The 24519-nt window shown below is 43.5% G+C and overlaps 1 protein-coding gene across 1 annotated transcript; it reads left to right on the top strand.

Annotated features, from left to right (window-relative positions):
* Positions 1-3514: 3514 nt before the first annotated feature.
* LOC113955747 (myo-inositol transporter 2-like) lies at positions 3515-24022 on the top strand. Its single transcript, XM_027661553.1, has 24 exons — positions 3515-3633; positions 4998-5096; positions 5641-5801; positions 7200-7324; positions 8003-8132; positions 8310-8458; positions 9118-9305; positions 9602-9712; positions 10201-10302; positions 10433-10508; positions 11473-11600; positions 12229-12425; positions 13168-13193; positions 15889-16025; positions 16902-17062; positions 17532-17656; positions 18577-18706; positions 19682-19830; positions 20642-20829; positions 21135-21245; positions 21545-21646; positions 22001-22076; positions 22413-22540; positions 22673-24022. Exons 1-24 carry the CDS (start codon positions 3613-3615, stop codon positions 22877-22879), a joined length of 3027 nt encoding a protein of 1008 aa, XP_027517354.1. The 5' UTR covers positions 3515-3612; the 3' UTR covers positions 22880-24022.
* The last annotated feature ends 497 nt before the right edge of the window (positions 24023-24519 follow it).

The raw sequence follows: 24519 nt of genomic DNA, 5'->3' as shown, positions 1-24519 counted from the left end.
ACAGCTTTGCATCTGGCATATCACGAAAAAGAAGATTTCACTTAAATCTCCTTGAGCAGAGCCTGATCACATATCCAAATAAAGCACCTCTTCCAAAACAGCTTCTGATCATGAGTTGAAGACATCAAACAAGAAAATGTCTGTCTTTTTGCACAGTTATTTTTTTTCCAGTGTTTAATCATTCTTGTTAAATTCTTCTGCCTTGTGATCTGTCCTCTACACCATAGGTCACCTCCCACAGCTGTCAGTAGGGAATATCCTTCAAGGGCCTTTATTTTGTAACATCCATTTCATAAGCACTGTGGCCAAATCAACAAAAGAACTGAAAAACAATCCCTTATTTCTTATAAAAAGAGATCTATGTTCAATTTACAATAGCAGCACATCAACTGAGCAAGCTGTCAGCTGCTGAAGAGGAGTCAGAAATGGTATTTGTAGTTTTGTTTTCAGCAAACTTTTTTTCAGGGGCAGGAGTATGTGTCCCAGTCGAGGTGCCTCTCAGTAAGCCAGGGGACAGCTCTAATCAAAAGCTCTATCTGAAGTGAGTGATAAATAAGAAACCAGGATGAGTCTGACACTCTGACACTGCTGCACACATTTTCCTCTCCTCAACGGGAACATTCAGCAACATTTGCTGCCATTTGGCAGAGTCTAAATGCTCTTCTCTTGCACACAGAAACAGAGGTTTAGTTCAGCCAGGCAGTTTGTTCTCTCTGGCCTTCAGGTCACCCAGTTTCACCCAACTGCCTGCATCAGTGTCTGGTACAAAGAAGGAAGGAAAGGAAATAGTTCAGCCAAAGCATGAGCTACAGCTCACAATGCACTGAAACAAGGGTATTTCAATCATTTTTAGTATTTTGGGCTTTCTCAATTTTCCCTGGGAAGCTCTACTGCTTATCAGGAGGATGAAAATGCAGACTGCTGATCCAGCATATAGAACATACAGCCATTCATCTCATATCCAAAAATTCTAGCTGGCAAGGAAAAGCAGCTAGTTCCCTTGGCTGCATCAGCCCTCGTGTCCTCAGAGGACTCAGATCCCATGTATCCCCTCTGGTTTGGAAAGCATCCCAGTGACTCTGTGTGGTAGCAGAAGCTCTCTCAGCATTGGGTCCCTGCCCTGAGAAACCTCTGTGATGAAGCCCATTTCCTGAAATTCTTATACAGTGTCTTGAACCGACATAAATTGTGGGTTTTTTATAAAGAACACTGGTGAACTGCTGGAACTGAGAATAATGGTGTCACAGCAGGGCACTCATTTCCTACAAAGAAAATCAATTTTAACAACTAAGTTCCATAAACATTGCTGTCACCATAAAACCAGCAAACCCGCTGCATGTTTCTTGAGAAAGCCACTTGTTTGTGGATCATATTATTTGTCTTCTTTATTCTGAGCGAATCCTGCAAGAGTCAGGACAAGCAGACAGAGGTATTTTGTATCTCACAGTGATGGGCCTTGCAGGAAAGTGAGAAGGGTTTAAAGAAATATCCAGGCTAGAGCTTGGGAAACAGCCAACAACCAGCCAGGGAGCAGCTCCAAATCTCTTCTGCAATTTACAGTGTAGTGTTTGTAGGGAGAGTTCATCCTGTCGATCCAAGCCTCACAGATGGAAATGGGGCCCCTTTTCTCCTCTTGCACTGTAATTGCAGTTGGCTCAGATGATTCTGGGGTAAAAACACTAAAACTTGGGAACCTCTCAGTGCGTGACAGATCAAAGAGCATGTGTTGATGGTCTTTCCTAATGACAGGATTACCACTTATTCCTGCAGTCAGATAATTACAGGCAGAGCCTGCCATCACATTCTGCAAATAACTACTCTCCCATGCTCATGGCATCGTATTTCACCTCGATTATGACAGGTTTGAGTTAATTGAAAAAGTATTCGAGGGAAGAGGGTGGAAGATCCCCGCATTACTGCTGGAAACCTGCTGGGTTTATGTGAAGTTATGAGCTCTAGAGCCAGGAGTTTGAGTAACTGCAGTGCAGTGGATATACCCTGGTGACAGACCCCGAGACTGGGAATTCCTCATCTACATCAGCTGCAACTCTGAGATTTTGAGAACAAGGACTGAACATTGGGAATGATGGTTTTTTTAAGGTGCTGCACAAAGCTGGCTGGAAACACAACCAATGTGAACATTTCTCAACACCAAAGCACAAGTCATATATAGATGCTGTGTAGGAGGAAAAAAAAATCTGTTCCTTCACTCCTCATCAAGGCAGCTGTTACTTCCAGCTAGCCAGCTGCACACACAAATCTAGACATAGCAACAGAGTAGACAACATTAAGAAACTAGAGGTTTTCTTTTTGAATATGTTACTGGTTTTGATACCTGCTACCTAAACTATAGGTTGACTTGTACAGTTGGGTAAAGTTACACCTGTTTCCCAGTGAACAAGTTATTGTTTGGGAAGGTGTTGGAAGTGTTCATCTAACCCCTGCCATAGTGTTGGAATATTGGATTCAGAGCCTAATACAGCAAATTTTGTACTTCTCCTGCCACTTAGTGGCTGCAGCTGATGCAGCATCACATCCTTACTCACACAATCGTGAGAAAATACTTCTGTGATGTGGAACAGATTTATACTTCTGTTCAGGTTTAGCAAAACCTGAGTAGGGACAAAGAGGCATTTTTTAAAAAGTTTAACTTAGTTTGAATACTTTGAAGTCTGTCAGGGCCCTCACAATTTGCAATCTGCAGGATGAAAGGATGTTAAAATATCATGGTTATTCCTAAAGGCCAGGTATTCTGTGAAGCAGTAGCTTTGATGTTACTGCTGGCACTGCAATATGCCTCCATCTCCACTGGGCCCATCTCTAGGATTCATAAGATTGCACCATTTCTCACTGCCAGGGAGTGCCTTTCTATTTTATAGAGAGCAGCAAGGCTGTCCTTGCTGTTACTGCTGCCTTGCTGTCTTCTGTACATGGCAGGATCTAGTGCTGTAAGTGTGGCTGTCTGCTCTATGCTGGGCTGCAGGGAGGGGACAGGACCACAGCCTTCTGTGCATCACTCACAGCCTTGTCAGCAACCCCTGGATTGACTGCATGGCACCAGGACATGGACAGGACTGCAGTGAAAGGCCCTGGATAACAAGGATTTGAAAGGTTTGGGCTTCATTTATTCCTGTCACTGGCAGGACCAAGGTTTGTCTTTCAGATCTTAGATTGTGTTCCAGGGCAAATACAGTCAGAAAAAGAAAAACTTGTAGTTCACTTCTGCTTTGATCACACTTAATCAGACAAGTGATACTGGGCAACTGTGCCAGATGCTCTGAGAGGGAATCTATGCAAACCACGCTGGCCTTCAAGAGGATTTAGACAGCTCTGGATCTTGGAGAATCATTTTCCCGAATTGCCTTTCAACAGTTCTTACTTTTCCCCAGAATGTGCTTTGAACAAAATTAATTGAACTGTCTTGCTAATGAACATGCAGCCCTGTTTTGAGAATGTAAATCAGCTGGCAAAACACCTGCCAAGTCAAGTGTCTTATCCTAACGTAATGGGTGACTAAATACACATTCCTATGCTGGAGATTTAAATAATCCTTTAGAGCACTGCTGAGAGTACCAGAGGCTTTGGCAGACAGAGGAAAACCTACGAAAGAGGATGAACAAGCTGCAGAGACTGGTAAAACATCTATTTTACTATTATTGCTGACAGATTTTTTTTTTAATTTGAATTTTTCTAAAGCTGTGTAAGTACTATCAGGTTCTCATAGAATTATTTTCCAACTCATCACAGTCCTTGGGATAAAACTGACAGACTAATGGCTCTCCTGGCAGCTGCACACCATTGCTATGGCTGAGAAAATAGTGCAGAAGCCGGGTGTTAAAGAAGGCTTGGGAAAGTCACTCTATCAGTACAGCTCAGCTCTGAGCACAGAACTGTTTGGTGGGTCCTGGAGGAAGAAACAAATCATTTTCCTTTAGCTCATGGCCACAAAAGAGCTCTGTGGTACAGAACCTGTAGGGGAAACGAGCAGGAGGAGTGGTAGAGTCCTAGGCATTGTGAGTTAAAAAGAGAAGTGTGCTATTATTGTAGGGAGAGGAAATCTCTCTCACCTGGAGAACTAGAATAACTAGGAAGAGCAGAGATATCAGGAGCACAATCCTTAGCTCAGGTCTCAGTAATAAGACAGGGAAGTGGTGCAGCCACGAAAAGTGCAAAGTGAAATGTAGCTGCTTCTAATGGGGACAGGAGAGAGCTCAGCCTCTTCTTGCTGCAGGGCTGGAACAGTCTGGCTTTATTTTTGTCCTGGGAGAACGTCCTGTCTCAGGCTGGTATGGAAGTTATTTACAAGAAAAGACTTTGAGAAAAGGAAAAATCTAAGATTATTTGAATTTGTGGTTTTAGAACTATTGCAAGACTAGACCAAACTTTCCTTTTCTTTGGTAAAGGGCTCTGTAAGAAGAAAATGAGCAGGTAGAGCAGAAAGAGCTCCCCAGCATTGGGTTATCCAAGTTCTTGGGGTCAATGGGGTCATATTCATGTAGCAAAACACAATCTGGCCTGAGGTGCCCTGCAGTGGCTGGCTAACAGCCAAACCTGAGCATGGGCTCTTCATGTTACACTAGAGCTTTCCCAGTGGGAGGGGTTTTGGAGCAGGGGGCTGGTAAAGGCCCTCCTGGCCCTGGGTCACTCAGAACTGGAGGTGTCAGACTAAAGGCCAGGGGCCCCCAGCATGCTCAGAGTGGTCTTGAGACATGGGACAGTGTTCCTAGCCCAAGGACACCCTCAGGGCACAGCTTGCCTGTCACAGGATTTCACCTACAGATGGGGAAACTAAAGGCACAGGCACAAAACAGCATTCTATTTTAATCTAAAATACGTGCTATTATCATGAAAAGGTAGAAGAAATAGCATGCCAGTGTATCACAAATGCACTGGATATACAAGGCCATGAGAAAAATCTCCCAGCTCAAAGTGTGAATTTTGTGGGGTCATTTTATTCTGTGCAAGGAAGCCATCCATTTTCTGTCCCTCTTCTTCAGCTTCAGAACAAGATCCTGATCCTGACAATATGTGCTGCTGGGATTGGAGGCACTTTCCAATACGGTTACAACATCTCCATCATCAATGCTCCAGCTTCAGTAAGTACTGCTAGTCCCAAAGTCCACCTGCCCGAGGGCCTCCTCCCAGGACAGACCCTTCCTTAGTGGCTCTGTTGGACAGTGATGTGCCATTGCTGGTGCTGAGGGACAGAAGGGAAAGATGTGTTGTTCCCTCTGTATAATTCACATCTGGGGTACAGGACTTTGCTGTCAAGAGCCAACTTTGAGCAGGATGTAGTGTCACAAGAATTTATTCAAAATCTTTGTCTCAACTCCTTTAGCAAATGTAATTCTAAAATTTTCTAACCTGCACCCTTTGAAACTGACTTTTGCCCCTATATTCAAAGTTAGACCCATTAAATTAATTTTTAAATTATACAAGGTAGCTACATACAGATAGGAACCAACTGCAACTTTTCAACGGCAACAATTTTACACTCTAAACTCTCTGTTAAAAACTCGTCTGGAAGGGATTGGAAGCATAAACACAGAATAAATAGATATATTAATAAGGAAGACTTCATATTTCTCAGTGTCCTTCACCTCTCTGTGGTGGTTATGCTGCCCTGTCCCTCTCCCTCAGTACATCCAGACGTTCATGAACACGACCTGGCTGGAGCGCACGGGCGCTCCCCTGGAGAGCAACGTGATCCTGCTGCTCTGGTCCTTCACTGTCTCTGCTTATCCCCTGGGAGGCCTCACTGGGGCTGTGGTTGCTGGTCCCATGGCCATCATGTTGGGAAGGTAAGAGGGTGCTGGAGTTTAATTTGAGCTTTGCAGCTTCCATTACTCTGAGAGGAATTAGGAGCCCTGCAGCACAATGCTCACTGCAGTTAAAAATAATGAAAATATGTTTGCTATCACGGACCAGTCTGCCTTAAACATTCTGAGTTGGCAGGGAGCATATTCTGATATGACAGTATTTCATATCTCAAAACCCAATGGGGAACATTTTTGTCCCCCAAATCACCTTCTCATCATATTCCAGCCCAGCTGAGGTGCTACAAGGATTTCGGCTCACCTCCATATCACAGTAGCCACCTACATCATCACTATCATTTTTGTGCCAGTTTTCTGCCATCCTTTCAAATAAAAAATCATAATGGGTCAGACCAGGTATTTTTCTTCAAAATAAACTGTGGAGATTGGTAGGAATGACACTGGAAAAACAGAGGGTGGTTGTGCATCCCAGGTCCTCCTGTCTCACAGGTCACTTTTTGTCTGATGTATTTTAGGAAGTATTCATTAAATTCCCAGAGTTGGAGGGTTTTTTCTCTGCTCTGGAGTCTCTAAAAAGTATTTGTCTTACCTCATCCATCTTTCATACACAGCTCTATCTCCAGTTCTCTTCAGAAAAAAAAAAACAGTATTGCTAACATAAACTAATAGGTAGTCAGATTTTCCTTCCTTCTCTCTCAATCCCAAAATTTTCCTCCATGTTCTATGACTTTGCTTTGTTCCTCTGGTATGATGAAGCAGGCACCACTGTGAAGGACTATCTCCCATGGCTTACTTATTTCATGGTTATGAATATCTGGAAAAGATACAGCTTTTTTATCCAATTACAGTTTTAGAGACTTCACCCTGTACTGCTTTGGAATAAAATCATATCCCATCATAAATAAGATTTAAAAAGACTGACTGGCAAGGCAGTGAGCTGGGACTAGAGAGAATTATTGGCTGTTATGGGTCAGTAGAGCTCTCTCTCTTTTTTTTTTTTTCCCTAGTTTTCAACAGAAATTTCTCCTGGGACACATGAAGACTTTCTGTGAAAGCTTCACAACACTCATACTATTACATGAAAAATGCCTGTTTCAACAAGTTAGCATTTTCAGACCGCAATGCACACAGCTTACTGAAGGAATACTCCTCTCCATTCGAATGGAAACTGCGTGTGAGCAGGAGAGCCCTGAATTTGGGCACCCTCACGGTGCCCTCAGCGTGCCCAAAGGCAGCGCTGCAGGGACACCTTGTGGCACACAGACACCCCATGTAGGGCTTCGGGTACTCAGGTGTTCTGTGGTGGGGCTGAGCCCACCTTGAGCTTCCAGGCGGGACAGATGGGATCTGCAACGTGAGATGTTTTATTTGATAACTAAACCTGACACACCAGTGCTCACAACTGTCTTTTTTTCTCGGAAGGAAGATGTCCCTGCTGCTGAACAATGTCTTTGTGATCATAGCTGCAGCCTTGTCAGGATTCAGCCGAATGGCAAAATCCTTTGAAATGATTATGCTCGGCAGATTTTTCACTGGCATGAATGCAGGTATGGCAACACGAGAACCATAGCAGGACAAAGGGGATAACAGGTAACAATTAGAAATAGAAGATATTCAAATAGGGATGATGTGAGATATGAAACCAATTAATCCTCCAGGCTGACCAGACACATGTAAGTGAATTAAGAAGTTGTATATACAGATTTTATATTTTGCTTCTGAGGCCTTTTTTTGAAAAAACATGCATAGGCAGAGGTTTTGTGTATTACGTGTATCTGTGTGCACAGGGAGAATCTGAACTTAAAATTGATCCCTGTCTGCTTGTAAGAATATCAGTCCCTCCCCAGCATGAGCGCCAACATTAAAGCTCTTGTAGAAGTTTATCCAAGAAAATAATGATTAAGTGTCTTAAAGTATGATCAACATGGGAAGTAGAGGGAAGCCTTGCTTACCACCTCGAATTTGGTGCTGAAAAGACCATAGACGGAGGCCCTGCCAGGTTTCGGTTTCATTATCCACTGGTACTGATGAGTCCGGAAATGGGTGTTTAGCAGCCTATGCGAAGAATAGCCCTGCAATTGGGGAAATAATGAGAACTGGCAGATGGGTCATTACATAGACCACGGCAGAAAAGTTCAGCTGGCAACCTCCAGAGGTGGCTGACGGCATTTATCCTTGTCTCCTCCGCCCACGAGCTGAGGTCACTGTTTGTCTGCCTTGCCCAGGTGTGAGCATGAATATTCAGCCCATGTATTTGGCGGAAAGTGCCCCAAAGAAGCTCAGAGGAGCTGTGGCCTTGACCTCTGCATCGTTTACAGCCCTGGGGTTGGTGCTGGGACAGGTGGTTGGACTCAGGTAATGTAAAGCAAAAAGCTCACTTATTAAATCTTTCCTTTTTGTTTTTTTTCTCTTTACTACCCCTTTCTTTCCATTCATTTTCAGTGCCCTCGTGCAGCAGAGGGTGCTGGGCTTTTGCCAAGTTGTTAAATGTACTGTGTAAATTTAGTTTGTTTGGTTTATTTTTTCCTCTAGGGAGCTCCTAGGCAGGGAGGAGAGCTGGCCATTCCTTTTAGCAAGCAATGTGGTACCTGCCCTGATCCAGCTCACAGCTCTGCCTTGGTTCCCTGAAAGCCCCAGATACCTCTTGATTGACCGTGGAGACAAAGAATCCTGCATCTCTGGTGAGTTCAGGATGGCTTGGCTCCTCACTGAGCATTTGAAATCTACCCACTGGGCAGATTGCATATCCTGAACATACATAATTATTTATGTTGTAAATATCACTTCCTCCTTCCAAACTAAAGAGCATCCTATAATCTTAAATATATTTGACCTATTGAAGTAATTGAAAGACATCTGACATCTTCCTACAAAAGACTTTTTTCCTACAATAGGAGGGTCAAAAGGTGAGAGTTGTGTTCGCAGTGGCAAATATGTTTTGTAACTGTGAAGAGAAATAAATGCTAGTTGAAGAGCTCGGGATCAAATCTGAAGCCAATTCATATTAAAGGATTTGCTTAGATTTGTGGCATACAAATCCTCATATGAGAAGTGGCTGGACTTACTTTCTGGGAAATATGTGCTGTGTACCAAGAACATCTTAATTGCCTGCAATTCCCAGGGAAGTCACTTGAGATCTGAGTCAGAAGCACAGCTGCTGAAATGGCACTGGTGGGTTATCAAACAACGTGGAGGGATTTATACTCCCTTTCCCCCAAATCCTTCAAGTGGCTGCACCACAACTGGCCATCTCTGTGAAGGTAACAGCGTGATCACAGACTCTGCAGAATGACAAACCAAATGTAAGGCTCGGGAGTAAGAGGTTCCCTTGTCCTTGCAGCACTGCAGAAGCTCAGAGGCACCAGTGACCTGAGTGCAGAGCTGGAAGAGATGCTGGCTGAACAGGCTGCTGTTAAAGGTCAGAGAGCAAAGAACCCCTGGGAGCTCTTCCAAAATCCATCTCTGAGGTGGCAGCTGGTGAGCATCGTTGTGCTGAGCAGCGCCATGCAGCTCTGTGGGAACGACTCGGTAAGAGCCTGAAACAGGAGCCACAGCAGCACTTTGTCATGAGATGTGGGTGAGAGCTCTTGGGTTTAACATCCTCTCTGCTGGAAAAGAACAACCAGTGGTCTTCCTGCCTGTGGAGACCTCAGATGTTTGTTCCCAAAGTACACCTGTGCATTATGGAAAGATTCAGAGAGGTGCTGTCAAAATCGCCTGTGTGACAGCACGTCAGTCACTCTCTGTGTGGTCCTTCAGGAAGAACAATGGGATGTATTTTCAGGTGTCTTCTCTTACTGCTTTCTCCTCTCTTCTCTCCACAGATGTATTCTTATGCAGCTTATGTGTTCCAAGAGGCTGGAATTCCTCAGGACAAAATCCCATATGTTGTAATCGGTACAGGAAGCTGTGAACTGATCACGTCTGTCACCTGTGTGAGACTCTTAATGCACTCTGCTGACACGCAACCTCTGTTGACAGTGTGGAGGCTCTTAATAGCTAATTTTGGATTTACATGTCTTTTCATGCCAAGAAAGCCCTCTAAGCACAGCAGCCAGGCCATTTGTCAGCACCCACAGCCAGACAGGTTAACGCAAAGTTATTTGGTCTGACATTGCATCGTCATCACTGTCTAAAATCTCTAAAAAGTGTAACTTTCATGCTTTGTGCCCATATGGATAGTGGCAGAGTTTAGGCTGCAGCTGGGACATTCTCTTCTCTCCTCAACACCCTTCTTGCCTGATTCCTGCCACCAGACCTTTCCTTTGAAATTTCCTTTTTCTTTGCTAAGAAGCAGACAACATCCTTAAAGTAGCTGTAGAGTGAACTAGGCACGGAGTATTGAAACGGGAAGAGGGAGCAGGCAGGAACTATAAACATAGATCAAATATCTTGCTTTATTTCACTGTGTTACTTTGTGCAGAACATGATTATAGACTATGCTGGTCGGAGGCCGCTGCTGCTGGGGGGCTACATCTTCATGGCAGGATGGGCCATTGTCTTCATGGTCGCTCTGAGCCAGCAGGTAGCAAACTTTACTTAATTTTTTAAGTGGAATGGAGTTGGGCTTTGCTTTTTATATGACTGGGGTGTTCAGTGGTGGCAAATAAGTGTAAGTGCCCTCACTGGTTTTCCGTTGGTCTCTGTGGCTATAGACTCAGATTAGCTGGATGCCTTATCTCAGCATGGCCTGCATTTTCGCCTATATCCTGAGCTTTGGAATCGGACCAGGTCAGTTCCCTCAGTGTTTTCAGTGAAACTTTTGGGTACTGCAGGGGCTTGGAGATGTGTGCAAGCAGCTTATGGAAACTCTCAGACCCTCTTTAGCCACAGCACGCTCAAAGGAACAAGGCAGTTTCTGCCAGCAGTGTTCAGCTGTTTCTCAGGGGCTTGCATTGCATGCCCCTGGAAGTCAGTGTTGGGCAGGGTCATTCTGTGCTCTCCTCTGTGCTGTTCCTCCTCACAGCCATCTTGGCTGTAAGGCCAAGGCAGCTAGGGGTGATTCTTGTGTTAAACAGATGGCAAGGTTTTGATTTGCTGCTCAGTCCGTTAGGGCTGCAAACCAGCATTTCTGATGCTTCACTTTAACCCAAGAGATTGGTGGTTACATAATTTGATTATTTACTTGCAGATACCTGGAAGGAAGATTTCCACATCTATTTGTTATCCTACTAACATACATTTCCATTAGTTTCTGTGGTTGTGGGGGCAACACACAGACTGTCTGTGTGTGGATGTTTGGTTGGTGTGGGAGTAGATGTGAAGCTCTGTTTGCTTACACAAGTTTGAAGGAAGGCAGGTAAGAGTAGAACCAAGCTGCCAGTGTCATAAACCACACAAGTTGGCAACAATTTCTTGTCCTACAGTGCCATGGGGCTGAATTAATTATAAGCCTTTCTCACGGTTTGGTCCTGGTAAGAATAATGTGGATTACAAAACTTTTCCTGGCAGTTCATTCTAACATGAGAAAGTTTGAATAATTAGCCAGGCCTTAATATTTAACCTAAAAATTCCCCTCTGCAGTTAATCTCTATTACCACTTCTTCTGGCATTGCTGACTAGTGAGAATAATTTGCTGAATAATAATTTACTGTTCTCTTATACTTCAGGGTATGTTTTCTTGTTAAGATGTGTTCTCTTGTTTTTAATGTCATGTCAACAATATTATTAACTTTCTTGCCATTTCTTTTCCCAGCTGGTGTAACAGGAGTTCTGCCCACAGAGGTTTTTGATCAGATGTCCCGGCCAGCTGCTTACATGATCTGTGGCTCCCTGCTCTGGTTCAACCTATTTCTGGTTGGAACAGCCTTTCCATTCATCGTGGTGCGTTCCAAAGGCAAAGCAATCACCTGCAGCTCTTCAGTGCTCTGTACAAGAAAGAAGCTCTGGTAGTGACCAGGAAAAGGGAATATTGCAAGCAGCAGGATAGCACTGCTATGAAAGTATCTTTATGAGAAAAGTGGCCAGAACTCCTCTAAACCAAACTTTCTCCATGTTCCCTATGGTGAATTCTGATTTGAGGTTGGGAGAAGACTAATTTGGGGCATGGATGACTAATATTCCTCTCTGTCCTCAGCTGCGAACAGCTGGGACTAAAGATGTGATGCAATTTCCTTTGGCCAGACCCTGGCACCATTTCCTAAGGTGATTTCTGAGGCGAAAGGGAGCAGAATGTACACTCCTGTCTTATTTCCTACTGGAGGTTCCTATTCTATATAATTATATAGAGATAAAAAGAGAGAAAAAGACATTTTGAAATACTATTCTTGCTATCTCAAATCTCCCAACCTCTGCTGGGGAGCTATTGCCTCCAGGCATGTGAGACCCTCACCAGGGTGCAGAGAAATATCCCCTTGGCTGACCTTAGTCCATGCAGGAACAGGGATTAGTGGCCTATTTGTCACCACACAGAATGTCACCAACACTGTCTTGTTTTTTTCCTCCTCCTCAGAAAAGTCTAGCACATTTCTGCTACATCCCATTCCTTGTGGTCTGTGTCTGCACTGCACTCTACGTTGGATTTTTCCTTCCTGAGACAAAGGGAAAGTCCTTCCTGGAAATCTCGGAGGAGTTCAAGAAACGGAACTTCAAAACTAAAGCCCATGCGGGTTTCTATAAAGGCCCTGAAGAGATCAAAACCACCACACTGTAGCAGAAGAAAGGAAGATGGTACCTGGGGGAGTGGCACAGTGAATTCAGCAGTGGCTGTGTTCCTTTGCAGGGACACCAAGAGAAAAGTAGGGTTAGGGACAATACATTACTCTTAGGTCCTTAAGTTCACCTTGAAAACACATGGTTGAACTGATAAATACAAACAGAAGTTTGATAATCTGTTCTCAGTTTTTAGTACTGAGTAACACATGCATATTTTAGAATCCAGTGACAGAATGATGCCTTGTTCTCTTATCATCAAACAACACCACGTAATGCTTGAGCAAATTTCCTCAGAATTTCTCCTCTACCCAAAGAGTAACTTCCATCTCAGAAGCCTTTCTTTCCTTGCCCCTGAATCTGGGCTCTCTAACACAGAAATTAATGCGATTAAATTCTGTTTTCAGACACCAGATGAAATTTTCAGTACCTTGTCTTGGTGCTCCCGTTGTTTCTGTTATTAAGTGATTTCAAATAGACCCCTACTTGTTGAGCAATAGTGAGCAGTTAATTATTTTCAGCTATAAAAGCATGTGACAGATGGATTAAGAAGAAAGCTTCTAGTACTTGCTAAGTGGCTTATTATACAACAGACTTTTGGGCATTGTTTTGCAGAATATTTATTCTGGACTGGTTTTCTTCATGGCTTATTTGTTGTCTTCCAGTCCTATATTGTAAAGCACAAGTTCCCCAGTCCAGTTTGTACTGCTCTCACAGACACTGCTGGTGCACCTTGTAGGGTTTTGCACCTGTGCTCTGCTAATGGTAAGTGTGGTGAGGAGCTCGTGTGCAGCAGCTTATTTTGGGTGTGGAGATTTAGATCACACCTGGACACTCTCTGCAGCATGTTCTTGTTGTCTCCACAGAGCACACTGGAGAAGACCCAGGTGTGATAGTGATTGCTTTTAGTTAACCTGGTACAGAAGAGGGCAACACTCCTCATTTAATATGGCCTTTCACTTTGTTCATATGACAGTCACAGCACTGCTGATGGTTGCAGCAAAGAACACATACATTTTGAAAAGAAGTTGCTAAAGTTTCTCTCAGTGTATTTTTTAACCGCATTTTTTGGGAAATACAGAACTTCTGAGTGACAAGACTGTAAACATTTCCAGAGTGTATTACTGTCATTACTGGGCACGTGTGGAGCAGCAGATCTATTTCTCAGAAGTGGAGTCTGTGCAAGAACTCTCTTTCAATACCTAAAGTTTATAACATACAAAAAATAAAGATTAAACTTTTGTTCCTTTGTGGTTGCTGCTGTTTTAGAAGTCATCAATATACAGACATGGGCAAGAGCAGGTATCTCTGCTCTTGGAAAACACTGAGGTTTTGAAGTATGCAGGATTTTGAGAGAAGACAATCAAGAGCAGGACTTCCTGGAGCTGGGAACTGAAGAGATACTTTTCATTTCTATAGTTTGAACAGAGCAGTGAGGGGCAGATGGAAAGAGTAAAAAACACAGTCAAAGCAAAAAGTGACAGTACTGTTCTGGTGGTGGCAAAATACTCTGTCATTCCTTCGGTGAGGACCAGAGTAAGGAGAGAAGACAGAAGTGAAGCAGAGAAGACAAGGCAATAGTGAGGATGCAGGATAGGAAGCAGGGATGGACTGAAGAGACTCCCTGGGCAGAGAGAGAGGCCTGGCACACACTGCTGGGACATACAGGTCAGAGAAGAGAGAAGCCCTCCAGTGTCCAGAGGTCCTCACCTTGCCCACCTCTGTGGCTACTCCCCTGAGTCAGCACTGTACTTTTCCCCAGAGCCCTGGCAGGCCAGAGACCATCTGCACCTGTCAGTATGAAACATGCCTGTGCAGAAATCACACACAGTTAATTGACTTCCTGAGTTTCAGAGCCAGTCCTGTGAGTACATGTGGCAGAAAACACTAATTCAAACTTTCTGAAATCAGAAGTCTTTAGACTGATTAAGCAAATGCAAACAGTGGTTACATTTCAATTGGTCTAATTTGTTAAATTTTAATTGAAGCATTTAACAAGTTGGTTAATTGATACTGAATTCAAACACCTTTGACTGAAAAGATATATGACACTTGTTCAGATTTCCTTATCATGTGAAATGTTAAACAAAAACACGTTGAAAAGTGATCCTCAGAGACTCATTATGGTTCATATTACTATTTGCAAATCAAGTAATCATGCACTGTTGGATTTATTAATAACTATCAACACCAGAGAAAAATAGTTACTGCTCCTGTCCTCAAACACTGCTCTTCTCCAAAAGCTACCTCTCACTTCAAACCCAGTTGGGGCTGGGATTCTTCCAGGCACTAAAGACATGCAGCATCCTGGTCTGTGGAATTGCCAACTGCAGCCTCTCACCAGAAGATGGAATTCCCCCCTAAGCTCTTTGAATGACTTGTAAAAGCCTTTTAACAGAACCAGCTCGGAGACTGCTAGATAAAGAGGCCTTTTGAGAATTATGGATAAAAGTAAAGATGTAGTTTATTTATTTTGAAGTCAGGATTTAAAATTGAGATTCGACTTTCTTAGCATCTGACATATATTATAGGGACACAGACTTGAACTTTCAGGCAATGACCTTTACTCTTAAAGAGTCAACTGATCCCACAATTCAAGAGTTGGATGCACAGGCTGAGTCAGGTTTGGCTGAGTCAGGTTTGGCCAAGTCAGGCTTCAGAAGGCTTTGCTGTATTGAGGCTCAAGGTAGCAGTCAGGAACTTTTCCTTTAAATGTGATAACTGATTACCCAGCCTATGACTTGGGGAGTCCAGACCGGTCCAGTCCAGTTTGTGCCAGTCCCTGGACTTTGGCTTCCATCAGTGCTTTTTTTGATGCCCACTCAAGCAATGGCATTCACCTGAGCAGAAATCAGCTTGTAAATATTTGGCAGGAATTGTTTGAATGTGATCTGTTCTAGAGACAGAGGTGCAGCATCACACCATCATCACTGGCCAGAATATCCCTAGGACAGTCAGGAACAGGAGGAGTGGGAGAGGCTGAGGAGTGCATTTATTGCAGTCCTATATTCTTAAGCCTCCTGTCAGATAGTTCTAAGAAAGGGTGAATAAACCATGAAACCAGGAATGCCCTTCAATCCCCAAATGTTTATCCAGTCTCAGCCAAGTCACAGAGCAAAATATTCACTTAGGTGAGATAACAAGTGGGAAAGGAGGAGAGGAAAGGACAAATAGATGGAATTGTTGACGGCACACTTGCACATTGCACCATGCTCCCACAACCATGACAGTGCAGATTGAGATGGCCAAAGCTGAAGACAGAAGCACTGAAGTGTGTAACTGGGTTCTAGGAAACAGCTGTGAGCTTTGTCTCTCCTCAGATTCCTCACTGTCCTGTGCTTTAGTAGCTGTGGTTTCCTAGTGCCAGCTCCTTGGTCTCAGAGGAGGCAGGTGCGTGGCATTGCTCAAACTGCTAGAGCTCCTGAGGAAAACAGAGGACACTGGGGGCATGTCTGAATAGCTGTACCAGCTTTGTTTGCTGCTTTTATTTCCTGCCAGAAAATGAGCTACAACCTCTTTCTGCTGCCTTTTGTCCTGGGCATTGGTGGAGGTTTCCAGTATGGGTTGCAGGTCTCCATTATTAATTCTCCTGCTGAGGTAAGCATGGAGAGCTCCAAGAGTGAGCTACTAGCATGGATTTTACTGTTCTCACTGCCTCTATATGTAATCACTAACTTTTTAAATTCTGCTCTCAAACCTAGACCTCTGTTTTTTTAGTTCTAAGAGTAGCTACTATTGCTCTTGTGTTTCATGGGGTTTTAACTTCTATCTAATGTGGCAGACCTGGGAAAGGGGAGGATGAATGATATCCATAAAGTCAGCCATTTTCCCCTTGCTGAGTTGAATTACTCATAGGGCACTCTTCTCTTTTCAGTGCTCAAGGGGCCTCTTGTACATGTGCTTGGCCACACACTGTGTCTAAGTGACTGTAAGGTGCAATAGGACAGGGCAGGACTGTAGCTCTAGAGCTGAGTTCAGCACTGATACCTGCAGCTGGAAAAGGAAAATTAGGGAAGATGTTTGTGATCCTAGATGGTACCAAGGACATTGAGCTCATACTGTTACCACATTGTGAACCCTCACCAAGAACGAGGGTGCCATGGAGGTTGTGAACAGCAGGCCAGAGAGACCTCACAACAGACCATGTCAAGGGACAAAACCTGCTCTCACTTGAGTCAGTTGAAGTCAAACCTGGATTTCACTCAGGGCATCAGATGCAGCAGGTGGACAAGAGAGACAGACATACAGGCAGGAATGGTGGGAAAGATCAGGTAGCAAAACCATCAGGTTTTAGTACAGAAACAGAAGACCAACCTACCATGCAAAATTGCCATTGATTTCATCAGGGCTAAGATTTCAACCAAGGTATCCATAGAAATGTATCAAAAAGGCCAGTTGGGGAATTAAAAAAGAGGCGCAATTATGCAAAAAGCATGTTGACTGGGTCCATGGGTTTCTGCTTTTGTTTTCAAGTACATCAAGAGTTTCATCCGTGAGACCTGGCTGAAGAGATATGGCTCCTCTCCCAGTGAAGACATGATCACTCTGATGTGGTCCTTCATTGTGTCCATTTACAGCATCGGGGGGCTCCTGGGCTCCTCCTCTACCGGATACTTGGCTGTTAGATTTGGAAGGTAGGAAGAGTGATTACATTAGTCCTTCTATTTACACCCACAACTGCAAAAATAAGTGACCATGTCTTGGGAGAAACATTGCTTGTAAAGTAGCACTGTGAGCAGCCCAGGGCTGCTTCCAATGAAGGATCAGTACAAAATCACACTCTCTCCCTTAGAAAGTCCAAAGTGAATCCAGGCTGGGGAAATCACACAAGGAGTGCATGCATTTTAAAGTGAATTTCACAGACAATCACTCACAAAGCTTGTTCTTCAGTGTAGATGTTGGCTCCACTAAAGGGGTCAAAAGCTTGAACTAACTTATCAGTCTGTGACAGTTTTCCCATTCCCTTTTCCCATTTACTTCACTGCAGCCGATCTCAGAAGCTGGCACAGAGTCTGTAACCATGGTACAATTCGTGTCACTTCTGTCAGGTGTGAATGACACATGGACAATATTTATGCTCACATTAATTTAAGTGAATTCCAGGAAAAAGTCCATGCTCCTTGCCAACATCCCTGCTCTGCTGAGCGCAGCTCTGATGGCACTCAGCCGGCTGTGCGGGTCTTTTGAGATGATCATCGCTGGAAGGTTTTCTGCTGGACTGTGTGCAGGTAAATTAAAATTCCTACTTAGGGCATTAAATAGTTGGAAGAACAGTGACTCAGATTCACAACGATTTATCAGTACACAGACCACAGATTTTTACTAAACCCTGCAGAGGACATGATTATGATATGATATGATATGATAATCATGATTAATGATTATTTTTAATTAAATAAGAAACCACAAACATAATTAAATTAGTAATGTCTAACATCTCCATTTCTCTTTCTTCTGTCTTTACATCCAATCCCTATAAAAGGTACTGCCTTTTGAAAAAGCCAAAACATGCAATATTTTAGGGGAACCTGCTCACTCAATAAAGAGCTGACCTCTGTTGTTCCTGTTGTTTTTCACTGTGGCTGATGCTGCCCTCCATATTACAGACAAGGGAATGGTTTTCAAACTGGGCAATTCTAATTTCCAAATGGTTACATTCTCCCAGTGTTTTCAACCCCTGAGAAGCTGGATAAAGATAATACTAACCAGCAAAAAAAAAAATTGAGAGAGGATAAATATTAATTAATTCATTCACTGAAATGCAAATGGAATGTATAGAATTTGTTAACTTCTTGGTTTCAAGCAGAAAATAAGGCACATATCATCCTGAATAAACACTGAAACACATCACCTGAGACTAAAGGGAGTAACTACAGTCCTGTATATGTGGCTGTAGGAAATGATATAAGAGAAGGCCAGCCTGCTGAAGGACAGAGTTCTCAGGGGCAGGTACTTGCCTAGTGAAATATTTAGCAAAGACACAAGGCCATGGTACAGGGCACATGCTTCAGGTCGGGCAGACACATACTCAGCATGGTTAAAAAGGTGTCTCAAAGCCAATCCCTATAGGCTTTGTCCATAATGGTCCCCTCTGAAACACCACACCCATGTGGGTTTGCATTGCCCTAACAGTCCTTTGTCACTGCAGGTTTATCTCTGAATATCCACCTCATGTATTCTGGGGAATGTGCCCCACGGAAGCTCCGTGGGCTGATTGCCATAACAGCTTCTACTGCCGTTGCCTTTGGAAAATTCGTAGGATTTGCTCTGGGTCTCAGGTAAGAGGGTCTGAAATAGACTCAATTTATTCTATTATTAAAATATATGCATATGTCAATGCAAGCCCATGGATAGGCAAATCAGCAACTGTTTTCAGACATGTTTGCAGGGTAGTCAGACTGAATTAGCCCAAATTCCTGACTTTAGTGAATGGGAAACAGAAATCATACAAAATATTTAATTCTGAAGAATAAAGTTCCTTTCTAGCAGACACAGATCAAAATACAAGTAATAAAAACCTTGAACATATTTCAGTGGGTTTGAAAGAAATCAATCTTTTTATGAACAGACCTTTACTTTCTATTTTTTTCAGAAGGAACGGGGAATATCAGACCCATCCAAACCTTCTTGAAAATGCACACAAACTGGCATACCCACTCATCAAACACACACACACACAGAGAGAGAGACAGACACTTATGGTGGATTTATCCCCCCAGCACAGGCTCTTCCTGCCTGTCCTGTGCCAAAGGCAGTCTGCCCCATTTCTAGGGCATGCATCATTCTGGCCACAGTGTTCTCAAAGCTGCAGGAAACCCAGCAGCTGTTATTTGGGGCTGTCAGTACCAGGCTGACAACCCATAGGTCTTTCCCTAATTGTAACATGGGCCTCTTTGGATCAGAAGCTGAGGGATCAGCCCCTGCAAGTTCTTCCTTCAGCGTTTGTGCTGGGACACTGTTGGTCCCTGCGGGCCCTCAGCCGCTGCAGGAGGATGCAGGTGGCCTTGCTGCACTCGCTTCTGAGCAACAGGAACCAACACTGGGTAACTCGTGGGCTACAAGCAACGGCCCTCTGCTCTGTCCTTCCCCCTCCTGTTGAGATTTTAATTTTTCTGGGCTGAGAAATGCTGGAGACCCTTGGGAGGAGCTGCTGTGACACGCAGCAGGGCTGAAGGATAACCCTGTGTCTGTGTGTGCTCACATGGCCAGCACACGATTCCTCAGCCTCTCTCACTCTCTTGGTTTTGTTTCAGAGAAGTTCTTGGAGCAGAGGCTCTCTGGCCTGTTCTCTTGGCAGCCAATGCAGTTCCTGCCCTCATTCAGCTTCTCACCCTCCCCTTCTTCCCAGACTCTCCCCGCTACCTCCTCATTGACAAAAAGGACAAGGAGGCATGCATTAAAGGTATGGAAATAGGTCACAAAGCATTCATTTTAGAAAAAAGTGGAAAACACAGTAAAGCCCCATATGAGCCTGAAAGAGAGGTACAGGTGGGAAAAAGACTCTTGGTCTTTTGGCTCTGAAACAACCTTCAGCTTTAATGAAGATCAGCCTCTTCTGTTTGAATGTTAGTGCTCTTTTGGCACCAGTATTTCCCTTACTCTCTGCCAGAGTCCTCTGAGGGATGTGATCATACAGAGCTTGTATTTCCAACAATACAGATTCTGCCCTGAACAGTCAGGGTGTGGACATGGTACCTTCTGACTCTGTGTAAGAAAGGGAGGCTCTGTATTGTCATACCATATCCATAAGCATTCCAGTTTTTCAGTAACCTAACAGCAAATCCTGACAGAAACAGAGAAACAACCATTCTGGGGGTTTAACTATCAAAAGAGAAAACTCCTTGGATGTAGACATACTGTTTTATATGTGGGAATCATTTTACCTTGTCTGTGTTTTGGAGTGTGTACTAGAGCAGCACCTCTAGTAGGAGTTTCTTTGGGGAAGGATCGGTAAGAATTTAAGTGTGGGTTACATTGAAAGGCTATAGGCAGCTATTGGCCAAGGGTGAGGTCATGATTAAGATGTGTGGGTAAAAATAGATAGCAGTGATCTGAATCTGTGTCTAATCTGAGCCCAGATCTCTAGGAAGTTCATACAAGAAAAGAGCCTGAAGTTCAGATAAGACACTCTGCAAAACAGGAAATAATCCTCAGAATTCATGTCTGTGCTGGTGGGCTTGGACCAGAAGTCACCTCTCCTCTTCTCCTTCCAGCTGTGGAGCAGCTCTGGGGGGATGGAGACCACATGGCCGAAATAAATGACATGATTTCAGAGGAAGAAGCCATCCGTGGGGAGAAGGCCAAGGGTCTTTGTGACCTGCTCCGTGACAGAGCTGTGCGTTGGCAGCTCATCACTCTCTTCCTCGTGGCCTCGTGCTCACATTTCAACGGGGGCATTGTGGTATGTGCTCTGCTCTGCTCTCTGCACTGCTCACAGGCTCTTGCAAAAGTGAGCTCTGCAACGAGCTGTGAAATGCTGACTGAAACAGTGGCTGTAAGGAGGGGTCTGTTGTTACTGTTCATTACAATCCTTTCCCATGGAAGTTTGGTACCTGAGATAAGTTGATAACTGCAAGTGTCATCTGAAGGCATCTCTATGGATTACCCTGTTATGATAAGAGAGAATGCAAGGGGATCAAGACTTATTTCTTGTCAAAAAACCCTGACATTAGTGTAAACATGAGCAAAAATTTCTATTCTTTCCAGGTTTACTTTTATGCATACAATATCTTCATAAAAGCTGGAATCCCCCCTGATCAAATCCATTATGTCTCACTGGGGCTTGGGACCACCGAGATCCTCTCCACAGCTCTGTGTGTAAGTGGCTTTTCAGCTGAATTTTGTTCTGCTGCAATGCGTGGTTCATTTGAATCTTTAGAAATGCTGTAAGCGGAGCTTCAGGAATAAAATTTTTGCAACAAATCAACCACAGAACCAATCATACAAAATCATCTCCACACATCCGGCAAATATGGGCATTTATATTCAATTTCTGGGAAGAGAGGAGAGTCTTTCTCTCAAAATCATGATCCAGGGATGGCAGCTACTGGAGCAGCTCAGCAGTGCCTGCCTTTGGTCTGTCCTTTGGAGCTGGCAGTGTGTCCTTCTGGTTGCAGGGTATCCTCATTGAGCGTGCAGGGAGGAAGACACTGCTGTGGAAAAACTACACAGTGATGACCCTTGCTTTAGGGCTCCTCACAGTCACACTCTTCCTACAGGTGAGACCCCACTGATGCATTAAAACTATGTCCTGTCTTCATGTGTTATTGTGCAGCAGATATCATACTATTTCCGTTCCCCCAAATAATTTTTTAGCCCGAGTAGAAGTGTTTTTGGGGCTAACCATCATATTAACAGAGGTCTGTTCCCAGCCCTGTACATACAGGTTAAAGACAATAGACTTATACAACCAAGAACTCTGCCAAGACTATCTCCTCATGAAATTTCTGGAAGTAAAATAATTAGATTTATATTTAACACTGCTATATTTAGCAGTTGTGAATGTTTCTAATGGAGCTAGATAAACAAAATCTTAATTTCTGATTTTATTTGCTTTTCATTTCCTACCACAGGATTCCTTTTTCTGGGTACCATACTGCTCTGTTGCACTTGTCTTTATTTTCATCCTGAGCTTTGGTGTTGGGCCAGGTTGGTATTTTCTACTGGAATGGTTTCAGGTACTCATTCCTTCCTCACTGCAGCCTTTAGGAGAGGTGCCAGGCATAGCTGCTCCACAGTTAGCATGAACCCCATCCCTACTCCTGATTCAGTGCAGGTGCAGATTTTTCCCTCCATACTGCAGTAGGAGATAAAACTTAATTTCCTATTGCATTCCCACATCCTTCCTCCTCAAGAGCCAGGCAGCACCTCAAACACTTCCAGGTCATTTAAAGCCATAAACCTATGCAACAATATGAAGTGTGAGGTACAGAAGCATCTTGCAAAATTTCTAAGTTTCCTTCTTTTCTTCAATACTTTTTTCAGGTGGTGTGTTATGCTCCTTGATCACAGAAATTTTTATTCAGTCATACAGAGCAGCTGCTGTTGTTTTTAATGGTCTTGTAAGCTGGATCCAGCTCTTCATCCTTGGACTTGTCTTCCCTTTCATTGTGGTAAGCAAAGCAGGGTGTTTTTGTCCCTGACCAAGATCTATAGTAAATACAAAACCAAAAAGTCTATATCATAAGAGAAAGAAATAGAGATAAATTCTTATGAACATATTTTGTCTCTTTCTTTTCCCGTAGGAAGGCCTTGGTAATTTCTGTTTCCTCATTTTCCTGACGTACTGTCTGACCGTGGCTGTCTTTGTCTTCCTGGTGATGCCAGAACCCAAAGGAAAGACCATGCTGCAGATCCTGGAGGAGTTCAACCGCCTCAACTACCGCGGAAAGAAGAGACAGACAGTCCTACAGCAGAGTAACTGCTCGGTGATGACTGTCACTAGACTTTAACAACAAACCCTCCGCTTCATATTTTGCTCCTTTATTACTGTAGTGCCCAGAAGCCTCATTAAGCAATAGAGAATCCGTTGCTCCACAAAGAGCACAAGTGTGTATTTTAAAAATAATCACCTGCAGTGCAGGGTGCAGGATGAACTTAGTCGTTCTCTCCAACTCCTGAAACATGAGCTGAATTAATTCCTCTGCAGAAAAAAAATTGAACACAATATATAAAGAAATTTTGTCAGTCCCTCCAAGTTAGCAGTTGGTAAACTGAAAACATAGGATCTGCTATTTTTCTTGGCAAAACCAGGACTCCACAGTTGGAGAACATGAGTCTGGAAGGTCCAGAGATACAGCAGGTTTGCAAAGGTGAGAGCAAAAAAAGACAGAGCTTTGGTGTTGAAATTATCTGCTGTTAACAAGTCAGTGGTGATGAGCTTTCCCAGACAAGAAGCTTCAGTCCAGAAGAAAAGAAGTGTTTAGCTCCTTAATGCAGTGGAAGAAGAGCACCTTGCCTATCAGTAGACAGAATCAAAATGCACCATTTCTGCCTCTTCAACTGGAAAAAAATCCCTAGGGATATGTGAGCACTGAAAGAAAGCACGAGCAAAGAAAGCAGAGCTGCAGGGAATCATGAGTGGGCAAAGCCATGGTGGGCAGGTTCTCCTTCTTGATCGTGCAGTGTGTCTTCAGCCTGGAGAACACTGGGTTTCAATGGGATTGACTCCTGAGAGTAACTGGTACCAGTGAGACAAAAGAGAGTGGTGCCTCTCCTGGAGAACCCAATCTATGTGTCTGAGTGTTTGCTTCTCTCTCCAGGTGTCTGAATACTCCACATTTTCCTTATAAAACATAGTAAAAAGGGCTTCACTTTTTGTAGTCATTGCTATATGACATGACACATTTTTGGTCTTCTTCATGCTTTGCAGTTTACTGGTAAAGAAATAAAAAGCACTGACTAGGAAAACACACCCTACTGATCATGCCTGGATTTGGTTTTCATTAAATGAAGAGTCAGGGACAGAGGAGAGGCCATCTTTTGGGACTGTGTTATTGGGGTCAAGGAACACTGTATCTGTCTTTTCTGGAAATGAGATCTTCACTACTGACTGATGCAGGTGCCACACAATAAAATTTGCAAAAGGACTTGAATACTGAGCAGCAGTTTCTTTCACAGCCCTAAGGCTCCTGCTATTTTATCTTCACACCATTCTCTAGCAGTATTTGTAGCAGTGCCAAAAGCTAATACCAGGAGCAGGGGACTTCCCCAGTACAACCATCCTTCCTATGACAATCATCATAGTACCAAAAAAGCTAGATAAAGTCCATAGTTTCAGGGCTTGAGGTTATGGATTGCACAGTACCAAGTTAAGAACCAACATACATTCCTTCTTCTGGTCAAAAATGTGGGGGAAAAAAAAAAGAGAAGAAACATTTAAAGTATTTTAAAAAGAATCAGGTAAGACCTTGATTATTTTAAAAGTCTTTATTTGGTCTGGACTTTCTAAACCTTACTGGTTCCCAGTGAAAAAGTTTTTACTGTCTTATGAGACATTAAAAACTCATTTCCTTCTACATGTTTTTCTACAGGGTGATCTTGTCCAAAGTGCCTTACTTTTTTTCTCCTACTAGTAAATACTGTCCACAAG

This window comes from Corapipo altera, unplaced genomic scaffold (genome assembly GCF_003945725.1).
Source record: "Corapipo altera isolate COAL_440 unplaced genomic scaffold, ASM394572v1 150, whole genome shotgun sequence".
Lineage (NCBI taxonomy): Eukaryota > Metazoa > Chordata > Aves > Passeriformes > Pipridae > Corapipo > Corapipo altera.
The sequence above is the reverse complement of the archived record's forward strand: the minus strand, read 5'-3'. Positions and strand labels throughout refer to the sequence as shown.